Source organism: Pleurodeles waltl, chromosome 3_1 (assembly GCF_031143425.1).
Source record: "Pleurodeles waltl isolate 20211129_DDA chromosome 3_1, aPleWal1.hap1.20221129, whole genome shotgun sequence".
Lineage (NCBI taxonomy): Eukaryota > Metazoa > Chordata > Amphibia > Caudata > Salamandridae > Pleurodeles > Pleurodeles waltl.
The window spans coordinates 745,618,307-745,631,951 of NC_090440.1; the positions used below are offsets into that span (position 1 = coordinate 745,618,307).

The following is a 13,645-nucleotide window of genomic DNA, read 5'->3' on the forward strand; positions in this document are numbered from 1 at the left end:
TTCATCAAATCAGAACACTTCTACATGGTGACACTACAAGATGTAGTCCCCTTACTAAAACAGGGAGAATACATGTCAACACTGGATTTAAAAGATGTGTGTTTTCATAAACCCATCCATCCATCTCACAGAAAATACCTCAAGTTTGTCATACAAGGAAAGCATTACCAATTCAAAGTATTATCCTTTGGGATAACAACAGCCCCCAGAGTATTTACAAAATGCCTTGCAGTAGTAGCAGCCCATATAAGGAGACAACACATGCACGTATTCCTGTTTCTCGGCGATTGGCTAATAAAAGCCAACACTCAACAGCAGTGTCAACATCACACACGTTACGTAATAGGTACTCTACACACACTAGGGTTTTCAATAAATTACCAAAAATCACACTTGCAACCAGCCCAAGTGCAACAATACTTGGGAGCAACACTCAACACTCAAAAAGCGATTGCCAGTCCAAGCCCACAAAGGGTGCAATCATTCCACACCACAGTACCAAAAATACAACCAAATCATCACTACACAGTCAGATTTGTGATGAAACTCCTAGGCATGATGACATCATGCATCGCAATTGTCCCAAACTCGTGGCTACACATGCGGCCCTTACAGCAGTGCCTTGCAAAACAATGGACGCAGGCACAGGGTCAACTCCAAGATCTAGTGTTGATAGACCGCCAAACACGGTATTCGCTTCAATGGTGGAACCCCATAAATTTAAACAAAGGTCGGCCTTTTCAAGCACCTGTGCCTCACGCCATTCTCACAACAGATGAATCAATGATGGGGTGGGGAGCACACCTCAACAATCACAATGTACAAGGACAAATGGTACAGTCAACAGAAACAACTACACATAAATCACTTAGAGCTGCTAGCAGTCTTCCTAGCACTAAAAGCATTTCAACCTCTTCTAGCTCACAAACACATTCTTGTCAAAACAGACAATATGACAACAATGTACTACCTAAACAAACAAGGGGGAACACACTCATCACAACTTTGCCTCCTTGCACAACAAATTTGGCATTGGGCAATTCACAACAACATTCGCCTAATACTGCAATATATTCCAGGCATTCACAATCAGTTAGCCGACAATCTCAGTCGAGATCACCAGCAAACTCACGTGTGGGAAATACATCCCCAGATTCTACAAGATTACTTCTTCCGCTGGGGGACACCAGACATAGATCTGTTTGCAAAAAGACAAAACGCAAAATGCCAAAACTTCGCATCCAGGTACCCACACCCTCAGTCCAAGCGCAATGCTCTATGGATCAGTTGGTCAGGGATATTTGCTTACGCTTTTCCCCCTCTCCCACTCATTCCTTTCCTAGTCAACAAACTGAGTTAAAACAAACTCAAACTAATACTCATAGCACCAACATGAGCTCGCCAACCGTGGTACACCACACTGTTGGACTTCTCAGTAGTACCTCACATTAAACTCCCAAACAGACCAGATCTGTTAACACAACACAAACAACAAATCAGACACCCCAACCCAGCATCGCTCAACCTAGCAATCTGGCTCCTGAAGTCTTAGAATTTGGCTATCTAAACCTTTCAAATGAGTGTATGGAAGTCATTAAACAGGCAAGAAAACCGACAACAAGGCATTGTTATGCTAATAAATGGAAAAAGTTTGTTTTCTACTGCAAAGCAAACCAAATCACACCGTTAGAGGCCTCCATACAAAATATTGTGAGTTACTTACTACACCTACAAAAAGCAAATCTCGCTTTTTCTTCCATCAAAATTCATCTCACTGCAGTCTCTGCTTACCTGCACATTAAACATACAAAGTCACTTTTTAGAGTCCCAGTTATTAAAGCCTTTATGGAAGGACTTAAAAGGATCATACCTCCAAGAACCCCACCAGTACCCTCGTGGAATCTTAATATTGTACTTAAACGACTCATGGGCCCACCTTTTGAACCCATGCACTCTTGCCAAATCCAATTCTTAACTTGGAAGTAGCTTTTCTAATAGCGATCACTTCACTACAAAGAGTTAGCGAAATACAGGCGTTTACTATAGAAGAACCCTTTATACAAATATACAAACATAAGGTGGTTCTCCGTACACAGCCAACATTTTTACCAAAACTCATTTCACCGTTTCATCTAAACCAAACAGTAGAGCTCCCAGTCTTGTTCCCACAACCAGACTCGGTAGCAGAAAGAGCACTGCATACATTAGACATTAAAAGAGCTGTAATGTATTACATAGATAGAACAAAATCATTTTGTAAAACTAAGCAATTGTTCCTTGCTTTCCAAAACCCCATCCTGGTAACCCTATATCCAAACAGGGCATAGCCAGGTAGATAGTCAAATGTATTCAGACCTGTTACCTCAAAGCTAAAAGAGAATTACCCATTACACCAAGGGCACACTCCACTAGAAAGAAAGGAGCAACAATGGCCTTTTTAGGTAATAGACCAATGAGAGAGATTTGTGAAGCAGCCACTTGGTCTACATCTCATACCTTTACTAAACATTACTGTGTAGATGTGTTAGCAACACAACAAGCCACAGTAGGACAGGCTGTATTAGGAACATTATTTCAAACAACTTAAACTCCTACAGGCTGACCACTGCTTTCGGGAGGATTACTGCTTTGTAGTCTATGCACAGCATGTGTATCGGCAGCTACACATGCCATTGAACGGAAAATGTCACTTACCCAGTGTACATCTGTTCGTGGCATGTTGCGCTTCAGATTCACATGCACCCTCCTACCACCCCGGGAGCCTGTAGCCGTTTAAGTTGCATTTAAATTGTATATATGTAAATACAAACTATGTACATACATATCTATTCCATTGCATGGAAATCTTTAGTATCCTCATTCTACCACTCCTACCTCACCCCATGCCGGGAAAACAATCTAAGATGGAGTCGATGCCCATGCGCAGTGGAGCCGAAAGGGAGGAGTCACTCGGTCCCGTGACTCGAAAAGACTTCTTTGAAGAAAAACAACTTGTAACACTCTGAGACCAACACTAGATGGCAGGAACAGTGCACAGCATTTGAATCTGCAGCGCAACATGCCACAAACAGATGTATACTGGGTAAGTGACATTTTCCATATATATATATATCACGTGTAGCTGCAGATACACATGCTGAGCGACACACCTAAGACAGGTTTTCTGGAATACTTAAAAGAGGCTGTTATCCATACATTCTCCTGAGGACATCTTTAGCAACAACTGAGAAACGTCAGACTGTGCCATATAAAAACATGAACCGTACAAATAAATAATTGACCACTTTAGTCAATTGTCCCTTTAAAGTTCTAGGCTTGACAGATATTTGGGCCTCTTTTCATATGTTTAGCAAACACTGCACGTTGGATATTATTTTCAGGTCACTTGATCAGTTTAGCATAGCAATTTTCTGTGTTCTTTTCTTTAGTCCCATGGAGGGGTTTGTACCAGTAAATAAAGTTTACTCCCTGTAGTGACTCTTGCACTGGCAGTCCCTTGGTTCTTTCCAAACATCACCTCCATCTGCATCCCACATATATGAACTGAGAGAAAGCACTGACTTAATGGGAGCCATTGCGTATCAAGCGGTTGCTCGTCAATGCTGTGTATGCACACTGGAGTACGATTCAAACCTTTTTAGTTCTAGCCTTGAGACAGTTTGAGCTGTTTTGCCAGCCTTAAGCTATAAAAAATCACAATTGAAAAAATGCATAAATATTTGAATCAGATGAGGGGATTTAGGTCAGTCCTTTTTTATCCATTGGTCTGTTAAGTGGTCATTCACATTTTGCTTCTGTTCACCACAAAATGGAGAAATGGGTCATTCAACCCACTTCAACCATAACGCCAGACCAGTGATTTTTATATAGCAAAAATATATTTCCTTAATTTATTTTTAGAACCACAAGATTTATATTGCAGGTAAGTACATCAATAGATTCGTATTTCACACATGTATCAACAGTACTTTGTGTGAATTCGATAAGTTATACAGTTTTTGAAATGTTGGCAATATTCTGTTTTAAAACTTGACAGTGCAATTTTCAGAAAAAGTTCCTGGGTGGAAGAAAAGTTAAATCGATTTGCAGGTAAGTACAACACTTATAGTTCCAGTCTCCGGGTCTTAAGAAGTCCACAGGTTGGGGTTCAAGTTAACCCCAAACACCCACCACCAGCAACACAGGGCCTTTCGGGTGCAGAGGTCAAAGTGTAGGCAAAATTAACATGGGCTCCTATGGAGACTGGGGCACTCGGTTTCAGATCTGCAGCCAGGTAAGTACCCGTGACTTTGGATGGCAGACTTGGGGGTTTAGAAGAGCACTGGGGTGGGGGGGGCACAAGTAGGCACCAAACATACACCCTCAGCTACACTAGGTCAGCCGGGTGCAGTGTGCAAACAAGATGTCGGGTCTCCAATGATTCTCTATGAGGGAATCCCGGGGGTCACTCAGAGGCTGCAGGCGAGGTACAGGGGGTCGTCTCGGGCAAACCACAGGCTGGACAGGGAGGAGGGCCACCTGCTGAACGTTGCTGCACCGGGGGAGGTTTCTCTAAGGCCTGGGGGCTGCGGGTGCAGTGGGTCTTTAGGCGTCGGATATCTTTGTCTGGACCTTTTCGCGGTCAGGTGGGTCATCGGGATTCCAGCTGCAGACGTCGCGGTGGAGAGGTCAACACAGTGTGGGCACTGGCTCGGAATCGCCTGGGGGGTCCTCTCTAGCTGGTTGGACCACCTGGACACTAGCCATGGGCATCGGGTGCAGAGTGGTTAGGACTCACGCATTCGGAGTGAGGTTGGAGTCCTTAATTGTTGTTTTCTTCTTGGACAGGGCCGCTGTCCATGGGAGTTCTTGGTCCTTTCTAGTGCGTCGCTGTTCATTTGAAGGTTACTGTCCCTGAGGGTGGCTACACCCTTCTTGTATCCACTCCCTCTGGGGATGGGGGCACAGACCTAACACTGTCCTCCAAACTAAGATGGAGAATTCTGCAGGAAGGGGCTCACTTCAGCTCTGGACACCTTAGGGGGTGGTCCCAGCTGAAGTGATCATTCCTCCTTGTTTTTCCTAAGTTTCCCGCCAAACTTGCTGCCAGAAGTGGGGCTTTGTCCGGCATCTCCACTAGCTGGAGTGCCCTGGGGCACTGTAACACGACGCCTGAGCCTTTGAAGCTCTCTGCCAGGTGTTACAGTTCCTGCAGGGGGGAGGTGTGAAGCTCCTCCACCCAGAGCAACCCTTGTTTCCGGCCTCAGAGAGCACAATGGCCCTCACCCCATGGGGTCAGAAACTCATCTGCTAGTGGCAGACTGGTACAGACCAGTCAGTCCTACACTAGAGGATTGGGTAAAATACAAGGGGCATCTCAAAGATGCCCTCTATGTGCTTTTTAGAATAAATCCAACACTGGCATCAGTGTGGGTTTATTGTGCTGAGAAGTTTAATACCATACTTCCCAGTATTTTGTGAAGCCATTATGGCGCTGTGGAGTTCGTAATGGCAAACTCCCAGACCATATACTTAATATGGCTACACTGCACTTACAATGTCTAAGAATGGACTTAGACACTGTAGGGGCATATTGCTAGAGGCGTGACATACCTATGCTACATGCAGTATTTTGTGAGCATGGCACCCTGAGAGGGATGCCATGTCGACTTTGCCTTTTTCTCCCCACCAACACACACAATCTGCAGTGGCAGTGTGCATGTGTTTGGTGAGGGGTCCCTTAGGGTGGCACATCATATGCTGCAGCCCTTAGGGACCCTCCCTGGCCCCAGGGCCCTTGGTGCCACTGGTACCTTTTACAAGGGACTTATCTGTATGCCAGAAGTGTGCCAATTGTTGGGAACAATGGTACAGTTTTAGGGAAAGAACACTGGTGCTGGGGCCTGGTTAGCAGGACCCCAGCACACTGTCAAGTCAGCATCAATGTCAGGCAAAAAGTGTTGGGGGGGGGGGTACCTGCAACAAGGGCGAGTTTCCTACATATGTGGGAAGTGGTTCCATGTTGTTATTGACGACCACCGAAGTGTGATTATCCGTTATAGGACGCAACGCGTAGCAGTGTGGTGGATGATGAAGTGTAACAGACAGATGTGCAGTTTTATAGTTTTCAGTATGCTAGCAGCTTTGAACAGTAGTGTAGTTCCCTTAATGATATTTCTCATAATTATAGTCAGTTTGCTGGTTACTGTACTGTGTTGGTCAATCTGAGATTTTGTGTGTAGTTGTTGTCCTGAGCTGGCATGGTTGGGGGAGGGAGAAATTGCAATATATGCTGGGATGGGCTTTGTTTTTTCTATCATCCTATATCTGCATGTCATTGGGGGATGTAAGGAAGTGGTCAGAGTGCATTGATATTTGGGACCTTTAGTGGTGGACTAGATTATAACTCTCAGAATTGTCCAGGAGTCTGTGAGAGATCTCTTCAGTTATTCCATGCTATTGGCTGCTGACCGTGGAGTATGAAGGCCTTAGTATTATTGTGGGCCAAACATTTTAAATAGGATATGTCATAACTATATAATGCCTTGGCAAACCATAAGTCAGACCTTCTTAGCTTACCTGCATATCGAAAGCAGCTTGCTGAATGAGTTTTTATCATTCTGTGGGTTGTAAGCTGAAGATTGTGCTTGTGGATTCAGCTATATTTCTATCTCTGTTGCTGGATGTTGGGTTGTGCAGTTATTTTGGAAATAACCCTGCTCTAAACTGTCTTTGGAATTGTAGGCGCTCTTGGGTGTTTCTAATGCTGGTTGTTAGAGTGAGTGCCAGAGCTTGGCGACTTGTACTGAGAAAGCACTGCCTCCTACAGATTTCTTATTGTAAGGTGGTATGAAGGTAAATGGTGCTAGCCTGGAGCACAGCTTTCTTTTTTTGTTTGTATTGCTTGAATTTAACTTCTAGGTATAGTGCTTCTTTTCCTTAGGAGGCTCTGTGGCTAGTGCATAGTGCTTTGAACATTGGCCTTTTAGCTGTATGTACTCCGTGGAGCGATGGCAGAACTGGGGTCGAGGGTTCTCTTGAGTGAAAGCAGTGAAGACTTGTGGCAACATTTTGGATGATTTTTAATTTGCGTATGATGAATGTGGGTGTGCCAAGGTGTAGGCTGTTGGAATAGTCATTGAAGAAGTGTAAGGATGAATTACAATTGTTAGTATGCAAGTAATGAGAAGACTAGGTCTGCATCCATGGTTAACCATAGGTTTCTCATTCCTCTTGATGTTGTTGGAGGGCCTCATGTTCCTTAGACCATATGGTGGGAGGCTGATGTTTTTGCTGTTGTCCATAAGTCATAATCTCGGTCCTTTCGGTATTGAGCTTTAGATAATTATTCATCGTCCATGAGTTTATGGACCCAAGCAGTCATCAAGTTCTGAATTTGAGAGGTTTTCTGTGCTATCCATGTTTTTAATGATGTGGGTGCCATCAGCATAGTTTTAACAGGTGAGGGTGAATGGCTTAATCTGCTATATTGCACTATGAACAACTGCGTTTTGCTTGATCACATGCGTGCATCCATCTCAAAAGAAGTAAACCGCCAAGGCTGTTGAACCAGTAGTGTACTTTGCCAGTGCTTTTTTCTTGCTATTATTTATAATTGATTTATTTTGTTTAGTCACCTTTGTATTTTAAGCTATGGCCTCGGTTTACAGTAGTTCAAAACTAATAGTACTTATTGTTTGTGCTAACGAGTATTCTTTTCATAAATGATGTGCAGTAAGACAGAAACACATATGCCGCCTGCTAGGAAGCGCCTGTGCTGTTAAAACTATGTGCACTGTTTTTTAATAAATTTTTTATTTTAAAATGTTATTGCAAGCCTATAGTCATCTAGTCTGGGCAGTGACATGTCTTCTTTATTCATTTTTCTTCTTTTTCCTTTTTCTTTTTGTGGCATATTCATGTAATAAAAAGGATTAAAAAAAAAAAAAGACGACAAAAATAATCTTGTCAAGGCCACACCTTTTGGCTTTGCCAACGCTTATTTGTTTTCCTGTGGAAATATTCTCTGTTTTCGACTTAGCCAGGCCATCTCACACTTTTTTCAGAAGTGAGTTTATTACTTTAAGACACAGGTTTCTACAATGAGTATGTAGTATTTATTACCTCAGTGTCGCCAACTTCCATCATGTGCAGTTGAATGGCTTTCCCTTTTTATTGCGCCTAATACAAAAAATAGACAAAATAATCTGAAAACAGATTTCAGAGATAAACAATCAAGTCATTGCTCTTTCTTTAACCAAGCGTTTCTAGGTGGCAAATGTTTTTAGATTAGTCACCACCTGCCTGAGATTGTTTATGGGGTTATGCTGTGAAAAACACTCAAGTGCCACTGTTTCCATTGATCGAAATACAGTGTTATGAATGAGTATCATGAAGGCTAATCAAGTTGCAGTGATCGTTTTAATTTAGAATTGAAAAGTTTTGTAATGTGTACCTTAATAGGAGGAAAGTCACACTGTTTCTAAAAACTATTATTTTCAACTTTTTATTTTAAGAGTGCTTTGGAAATGTACCCTGAGCTCACAGTTATTTCTCGCGAGAATAAATCGAGAAAGGGAGCCACTTCTTCTGTCACTAAAATTAAAGTTAATGGTAAAGCATATAACAAAAAGACATTACAAAATTTGAAGTCACCCAGTAAGTCATCAAAGGTACGTTTCAAATAAGTCTTTAAAACCTTGTTTTCAATTTGCCTCAAAGTCAAGTGTATTTGTTTAGCATGTCTTCATCATGTAGTTACCTGGCTTGTCATCCATGAAGTTCCTGTATCTGTTATCTTGATAAATCTGAATTTATTTTTATGCTGTTTTCGTATTGTTCATTTTCTTTTAAACTTATTCTCATTATGGAATGTGTTCTTTGTTTTCTACTTCAGCAGAATTGATCCAATCCTTTCCCATTTAATTCCCACTATTCCACAACAAACATTTTAACTGATAAAGTACAGGTTTGTCCCTTAACCATAGTGCTTAACTCACTCTAGAAGCAGGTGGTGGTAAGCCTTGTCTAGGAAAAAAGCATTGAAGATTTCGTAGAATTGAATACATGAGTGGAGCAGTGAGTAGTGCTTTGGTCCAAAATCGAATGAACATGTTGTGATCCATTAAAAAAAAATAATGCAGATTCTGAAGACAAGCAATCTGCTTATTGATTGTTCTGCCGGGTGAACCAATAGCCCCAAAACGTTGCTCACGAATCAGAAAAAAACTGCTAAGTTTGTTCAAAATTCAGAATATGTGAACATACAATACACCTTTCTGGATATGTTCAGATGTTATATTTACTAGTGTGGCATAGATAATATAACCACTTAAAATGCTAATTTGTGAAGACTAACTAAAGTATGTGGCATTTGAGAAAACATTTGTGAATATTTGAAAGGATACAATTTCATTCAAACTGTACGCTGTATAATACATATGATTTTTAGGTAGAGCCCGCTTGATCTCAGCTTACGACAGTCTTTCGGAAGTGAGTGTGTTTCTTGTAGTAGATAAATGTCCCCTCCCATGTCCCTTAGTAAATCCAAAATCACACACACTTCACTAACTCTTTCAGCTGCTTCACGTTCAAACTATTTTTATAATTGGTGTAGGGGGTTAATTACCCCTGCCCGGTAGTGTTTTATGCCTGTATACAGAATCACCTAGTTTGCCTGCTTGGTGTTTTCCACATCTGTTGGTATTGCCAAGGATTTCCTTCCTCTATTTTCACATTCCTGAGTAGCTCATTCATCTCTTTTGCTGAGTCTTAGCTTCCACCTTGGTGTTGTCCTTGCCACCACTGCCCATCGCTTCCTTTATGGTCTGGGGTGGAATGGGTCTACCTGATACCAGAATGTTTTTTTTTAATGGCTGTTCTTTCTCCTCATCCTCCTGCTTCAACATCTATTTGGCTTGAGTCAATTATGTTTGATGTCCTGTCGTACCCTGCCTCTGACAGATAAGAGACATAGGAGTTCCCCCACCGTTAAACAGTGTTCTCTACTTTGAGACAGTACTCTTCCTTTTCTGAAAGATGATCTGTGAGAAATCCTGGAAAACATGAATTTTTGATTTCGTACAGTATTTCCTCTTCTGGCCGCTGCAGTTATTAATTCCTTAAGTTGAATTAGTAGTAAACTCTTGTGATTGTATCTCGCAGTGATCCTTCTAGGCATTTTTTCCTTATTTGCAGAATGGGACCCCTCGAATTCTCATTGTTGTGGCGTGTTCTGTTTTCAAGGTTGTCAAACGTGTCTTGGGGGATTACATTCTGTTCTATTCTCTGCTATCTCTGTGTTCCTTCAAAAGAGCTAGGTGTCTGCCCTCTATCCCGCGTGTCCTTTATGACTTGAATTTAGTTTTTTCAAGTCCATACACAAAACAACTATTCCTTTCTTAACACAGGAGAACACATTTTCCATGTTGCAGCATGTAAAGGGCTCTTCCATTTGTCCCTCTTCCTGCTTCTCTGGGATTTCTTTAGAGAATCACCTCCTTTTTACCTTTGCTGTGAGTCGGGATCTATAACTGTTAATGGGATCAACATATCTTTAAGGGGACCGTCTTACTTGCCCTTAGATGCTGCCATTACCGCTTTTGTGTGCAGCACTAGATGACAGGGTGTGGGTGAGGTTGACCCTGTGCTCTTCCCTCCTTCTGTACTCTGTTTCTAATATTATCAAAGAATCTTTGTTGCCCAGTTGCTTCTTGCCGTCAGTAAACTCCCATACGCGACAGTGGGTTTGCAGCCAAAGGAACCATTCTGTCACAGCCTTCAGAGAGTCACTTCATTGGATTAATACTTGGCCTCAGTTTGGGCTTCTACATGCATTGAAATACCCCGCTACCATGCCCTGGAGAGGTGACTCTGTGGGTAACACTACAGTAGGATTGGGGTCTTCATGTTCTGCAAGGAAGTTGCAGAATACCACTCAGCCTACATTGCCCTCATTGTCTAACCTTGCTGACCTGCATGCAAGGGCTTTGCTTCTGTTCCGGGTGTGTGCTGTGTTGGAAGGGTTCAGGGTGCTGCCAGCTTTACCTTTGTAGCATGCTTGGAGTCCTCCTCCTTTATTTCTCAGACCTGCATTCTTCCTATCTGTGGTATCTGGTAGTAGGAGGACAAATTCCAGTCGTCCTGGTAGGACTTTCAGCCTTCGCTGACAGTTTCTTTGGGATAGCCGTGTTGTACAGGCCCAGCTTCAGCCCTCTGGCCCATAGCGCACCAGATGATTCTTCCCTTGTGCCTGGTTTCCTTCATAGCCCTCAGGCGCACCTCACGTGGGTAAGAGGATGCCTGCTGTTTTCATGCTTCTCCCAATTTCTTTGAGCAATAGCTTAGCAGCGCCCCAGGATCATACTCCGATATGAAGCAATGGCCACCATTATGTCTATGCTTCAGAGTGTAGCGGGAACCACAGACAGACTCGACATCCCTTTGCTTGGTGGATGCCCTGCCATTGTAGGCTCGAATGTGCCTCTTCTCTCTCCTCTGCCTCCAAGTGAAAGCGCAGTCTGCATGGGGACTACCAGCGGCTTTAGCACCCAGGCAACAATTGTTTGTTGACAGAAGATACCTCCTGCTTGCTCCTGGGATTCTACTCCCCGGCGATGATGCTTATCTGCCACCTATTCCCTTGGCTTCACTGCTGCATTGGCCCAGCTCGTGCAACTCCGTGCTGTGACAGGAGCCAGCCTCCACCTTACTTTGGCGGCATGGGTGAGTGGAGGAGGAGAAAGTACATCCACTCATGAAGCCATCTTGACTCTGCCCTCTGATCTTACTTAGGTGCATTTTGCCTCCGGTTCCTCCCTTTTCTGCTCGGTTTCGTGTGTCTCCTATGCTCATGAAGGTCTGCCCTGTTAGGGGTTCCTAGTTTCACTTTTGAATTGTATACAATACACCTTTGCATCTTCAATAGCCTTCTCAACCCTGCAGCACGTTTTGGGACCTATCATTACTACCAGGTCTCAGTCTTCTACTCACAAACAGCCTTAATCCCATCTGTTCTCTCTGAGTGCCCTGAGGAATTTTCAGGTAAAGTAATTTCATTAGAAGGAGAGTGAAATATATGATTGCTGTAGACCATGCTACAGAACTTTTGCTCCCGAGGTCTTCTGTCAGGCATTCACCCTGCTGAGTGCCATTGCCGCATTCCTTATTAAAACATTTTTAATGGATTGTTGCAACTAGAGAGCTATAAATTGAAGTGTGAATGTATAAAAGGAGAAAAACCACTGTGGTTAGAAATCTTGGTAATGTATATGCAACTATTTATCTTCATACTTAAAGAACAATTTGAAGCCTTGGTTGGGGATATGAGTCTATCTAATCTAGTGGCTGACATTTTAACGTGTATGTGTAAGTCATGAAAAAATAATTCCAGGACCCCCTTGTAAAACAAATAAATAAATATGTTTTTTCATAGCATGTGTAGCTGTAGATACACATTCCCTGCATCCACCTGCCATCTTTTGTTGGGCCCAGACATTTGCGAGTTGTTATTCTTTGAAGAGGTTGAAGTCACAAGACCTGTTATTGCACCTCCCTTGTCCCAGAATGCATCAGCACAACCGCTCCGCCTCAGATTGTTTTTTTCCCACTGTCACGCTGGGGCACTCAGGATGTTGCTCCAAAGTTTAAAATGTTTACATTACACCTCAATACCGTGGTACAGTTCCTTTTCCGGTCCAGCAGCTCTACAGAAGGATAACAATTATTTTCATTGTACACATTTGGTTTTAGCTGAGTTTTGCCAATGACATTTAACAATCTGGCATCAACTTGAAGTTTACCATTGAGAAGCCCTCAACGGAATTCTCAAATGCACAGGGGAGTTTGGCATGGAGCAAACATTTTTGCTCTCAGTGCAGTACTAAATACGCCTAGTTTCATGGTGTGTGTAATCTGTGCATTTCTCCGGACCATATGAAGCCAAGCCAAGAGGCCTCCTTTGCTTTCCGCTACAAGAAAGCCTTCACACATCGAAGGGAGAGACATCCAGGAGATCATGGGTATCCAAGGAGATGAAGGAGACAACTGGACGGGCCCCTCTACACATAAGTGAGAGGATCAGTAACTATGAGGCCAGACCAGGCCTACTTCTCCAAACTTTCTAATGTAGAGAAAGTGGCTGAGCACATGGACGCACCAGCACAGGTTCAAGAACAAAGTTGAAGGCCTGTGCCCCAGTGGCACCTGCAGGACAGTCTCAAGCCCCTAAACATCTGTCGAGGCAGAGCACGTTTCCTGCTTGAGTTAAGCATCAGGCCCAGAGCCAAGGCATAAGAAGTCGAAGTCCTTGAGACATGTTCTTCTAGGACAGGGGTTTCCATCCTTTTCTGTAGTGAGAGGAATTCTGAGCAGTGAAAATATTGTGAGCTGCTGAAGACCATGCCACTTGCACAGTGTTACCAGACACTCCCTTGCACACCTTCATTAACTTTATGCCTAATGTCCATGAGCAAGTCAGATACTATGCTTTGAACAAAATACATTTACTGGGGGCAGTATGACGCGACTGTAAGTGTGTGAGTGCAAGTGTAGTGTTTGTGGATGTATAGACATGTGTGCGTATGAATGGGATATATGTGAATGGGCGAATGAGAGCCTGTGTCATATTTACTTGTGGCACAGGACATACCTTTTACCACATGTGGCA

At 43.1% G+C, this 13,645-nt stretch overlaps 1 protein-coding gene across 4 annotated transcripts in view; it reads left to right on the forward strand.

Moving 5' to 3' along the window:
* The window catches only part of QSER1 (glutamine and serine rich 1), a 564,431-nt gene that overhangs the window by 437,840 nt on the left and 112,946 nt on the right, over nt 1-13,645 (forward strand). For 3 of the 4 annotated variants that reach the window (XM_069223515.1, XM_069223516.1, XM_069223518.1), the window contains one exon: nt 8,496-8,651. The exons of the other annotated variant lie outside the window; for it this stretch is intronic. In XM_069223515.1, coding sequence (XP_069079616.1) covers nt 8,496-8,651 — 156 coding nt within the window. The remainder of the gene's footprint in view (nt 1-8,495; nt 8,652-13,645) is intronic. 4 annotated transcript variants of the gene reach the window in all.